General features: G+C 41.8%; 1 protein-coding gene across 2 annotated transcripts; it reads right to left on the bottom strand.

The window, feature by feature from the left end:
* Positions 1-1683: 1683 nt before the first annotated feature.
* LOC120059890 (homeobox protein OTX2) lies at positions 1684-3355 on the bottom strand. 2 transcript variants are annotated; one of them, XM_039008958.1, is made up of 4 exons: positions 3236-3355; position 3174; positions 2668-2819; positions 1684-2307 (listed from the first exon to the last, which is right to left on the bottom strand). In XM_039008958.1, exons 1-4 carry the CDS (start codon positions 3353-3355, stop codon positions 1684-1686), a joined length of 897 nt encoding a protein of 298 aa, XP_038864886.1. The 2 variants fall into 2 exon arrangements, with proteins under 2 accessions (XP_038864886.1, XP_038864887.1); XM_039008959.1 differs by lacking the exon at position 3174 and having other exon boundaries at positions 3259-3355.
* Between the last annotated feature and the right edge of the window lie 333 nt (positions 3356-3688).

Genomic DNA, 3688 nt, shown 5'->3' with positions numbered 1-3688 from the left:
ATCCATGTTTTGTGTCTGTGGGTTTGACAAAGAAAAGAGCAACAACTATATTGTATGACTTGAAATAGGCCTACTCTGGTATTATTTATCCAATGTATGACTGAAACACCAGCAAAATGTTTTATTTATTATAATAATGGTCAATGTAGACAGTAGGCTGCGTGTTTACCGTTTGAGACTGATTGGAGGATATTGAACGGCCAAGTGTGGCTAATGATTGCTTACTAAGATAGCAATTACAGACCTAATTAACACACCTCAATTCAATTCGTTCATTAATTTCGTTTAGAAAATATCGTAATCTGGGGTAAAATAATATCATGGCATAGGCCTCCTGCAATATATTTTGGCTACCAAGATTTTGCTTGAATTTTTGCTTGAAAGGCTGAAGTCAAGTCAATATTTTGCAATAAACATATCCAACGTGCATTCTCTGTCAATTCATCCAATAAATAGTATTATGGCTCTTCCTATGAATATTTATTTGTTCAATTCAAGGTGAGGGAACATACATATAAACCTACTTCCACAGGGTTTAATCCATATCTGATGTCCACGGATGACGTTGTAAAATACATAAATATGTATCAACACACACACACACACAGTCAATAGTGAATCCATATTTAGTTCATTGATAAATGAGGGGGTCTGATCTCAGGACCTTTATTTATGTCTGTTCAGCGGTGGGGTCACACCATTTTTGGAGCCATGTTAGGGATCCACAATCAACGTGAGTGATCAATGGATAGGGACGCGCTAGGCTAAGTCCAGAGAGGTCTCAGCAATCGAATTTCTTTTCCAGTATCCCCTCAGATGTTCTACCATATGTTTGGACAGTCAGGTTGTCTCTTGCAATAATCATTATTTAACCATTATCCATTATTTTCTTGTTGTTCAAAAAGTTACAAATCTATTAAAATCACAGCAGAGAGTCATCGCTGATGCGAGGGAGCTCACAAATTGCATACAATACAACAGATCACAGTTTCGAAGGCTAGCACAGATTTTAAAAAACAAACACATATGTACCATTTATATAAGACACACACTGATTGTCTCTTAGAAACTACATTTTGATTCCTTATAAACACTTTTTCTTAAATAAAGTAGTCAATCCGTGTCGCCTCGGGGGAGCGCAGTCCACACAACATTCCTGGTCAAAGTGTTCCTCCGCCAATAGGTCGGCAAGTTGTAAGAGGCTTAAATGAAGCCTGTCCATCCCAAGCACTTAACCAAAAGATTGGCTCCTCTAGCAATGTTGTTCTTGAATAAGGATTTGTCCGTGGCTGTGATGTACCATAAGTTACTACGAGTCGACTTCAAGTTTTCCTTCAATTAACCAACAGGTGCTGTACTGTAAGCATAGAGGTACATACACACTGACAGACAGGTGAGATGGCTTCAACCTGTGAGGTTAATGAAAATAAAATATCTTTGCCAGTGCTAAAATAAATTATAACTTCTCTTCTGCTGGACCGGGCTAAACTTCATGCCAACAACACGAGCCGCTACGGAGAGTCGCCCCCCCCCCCTCTCTCTCTTTCTCTCTCGAAGTTCCTTACCCGCGACACGAATAATCAGTCTTTTACGGATATATCTTATTGAAGGATGGCAGGGCTATATGTTTGATTTACCATCATTATCATCGTTTGAATAGTTTACATAGCCATATTGTTCTTTTCACAGGACTTGGAACTTCCACGATGAAGTCTGGTCTTTATAATCCAAGCAATCGGCATTGAAATTCAGCTTCCAGGATGCCGCTTGGTCTTTATAATCCAAGCAGTCCGCCGTGGAGTTGAAGCCTAGCCCCGAGGCTCCGTAGCCCTGAGTGGAGAGGGATGCAGGGGACTGGTTCAGATGGCTTGTGACGGCGTTGGTGCTCATAGGACTGAGTGTCGTCCCGGGGCCAGACAACTGGTGGTGCATGGGTGTAAGGTAAGAACCGCAGTCCATTCCGCCGAAGTATGACGTTGATCCGGCATAGCCTTGGCTGTATCCCGAGGCCTGTGTGTAGGTCATTGGGTAGGATCTTTGCATGCAGGAGGAGGATGTAGAAAGAGGGTCAGCCAGTGGAGAGATGGAAGCTGGACTCCAAATAGATACCGGTGCGGTGCTGGTTGATATGGAAGGGACTGAAGTAGTACTTGAGGGCGGTGTGAACTGGCCACTCGCCCCGCTCTCAGAGCTCGCTTCCCTGGCTGGAGAACTTTTCTTTTTGGCTGGTCGCACTTTGTTCTGCCCCCCGTTCTGCTGCTGCTGTTGTTGCTGGCGGCACTTTGCCCTTCGGTTCTTAAACCAAACCTAAAATAAACACAAAATAGCAAACACAATTAATCACCCAAACAGTAAGGAAAGGTTCACACGTAAAAGCCTATTTGCGTCACATAATAGGCTTTTACGTATGAACCAGATCATTTTGAAAAAGTGTGTTGTGTTGATCATAGACTTCGGAGATGTGTTATTATACTGATGTTGAAAAGCACTGCTTGACACAGTAAACGTAGTCTGAGTAGTAGTCTATTTTGTTTTTCAAAGCTTCTGTTTATGAATGCCATGCCAATTACTGTTATGGCCATCTGTCTCCTCTCGTTTGAGTTGCCACAAACAGCGGAAATTTATTATTCAGTGATAGGGAGTATTTGTGCCTGTGTCAACACTCACCTGTACACGAGACTCTGGCAGATTGATTTTCAGTGCTACCTCCTCGCGCATGAATATATCAGGATATCGAGTTTTGCCGAACAGTGCCTCTAAAACGTCAAGTTGGGCGCGTGTGAAAGTCGTCCTTTCTCGTCTCTGCTTGCGGGGCGTCGCTGTTGAAAATAAACATATGCACATAACTAAAAATGTTAATTCTACCCACATAAGATTATCAGAATATAAAGTAGGGATATTGAGACACAACTGTGAAACAACATTGTTTAATAACATGTATTTGCTATGCAGGGCTAAGACGAATTCAGGACCAATGACATTTTACAAACATTTAGTGAAATAAGAATTTTCAAGTCAGTACAACAGAATGCAAAATTTAGTTGATGTCTTGCCTCATTTCAGCATTATGATAATGCATTATTAACATTAATCCCTTGGTGTTAAAAAGCATGTTTTAGATATAAATCAGTAACCAGAGGCATTATATCCATGATGGCTTTACGTGATTTGACCCTAATTGGAAAATCTAATCAAATGAAGAGTTGACATAAATTATTAAAGCATCCATGCACACGCGTAAAAAGTCCTGGAACTTACCTGGGTAGCCCACGGATGGATGCAGAAGGTCCATTCCGGAGGTCGTTAAGCTCAGTCCATTGACTGTGTAAGGTGGTTGCTTGAGATACGACATCATGCTAATGTTGGACTGGGGGGTAAAGTTGGAGAAAATGTTGAAAATTGGGTATGGCCCGTAGATGTCCTTGGTTGTTTATTGGTTCTTTTTCTCGACGTCTCGATTTTGCCGCTGAATGCCTATTCCAAAATCATAAAAAGAGAAGAAATTGAGCAAAGCAAGTTGCATCCAGTTTAAATAGCATTTGATGGACTCAGCGCTGTGATTAGTTGGCAATAAACCCTATCCAACCGCAGTGTGCTCTTAAAACAGTCCCAGAGCCCCAGCTGTCCTCTTCAAGAGAGCGTGGCTCATCTTGACAAACGTTCCTCCCTCCCCCCACTCCCCCCACTC

The sequence above is a fragment of the Salvelinus namaycush genome, chromosome 15 (assembly GCF_016432855.1).
Source record: "Salvelinus namaycush isolate Seneca chromosome 15, SaNama_1.0, whole genome shotgun sequence".
NCBI classification, from domain to species: domain Eukaryota; kingdom Metazoa; phylum Chordata; class Actinopteri; order Salmoniformes; family Salmonidae; genus Salvelinus; species Salvelinus namaycush.
The sequence above is the reverse complement of the archived record's forward strand: the minus strand, read 5'-3'. Positions and strand labels throughout refer to the sequence as shown.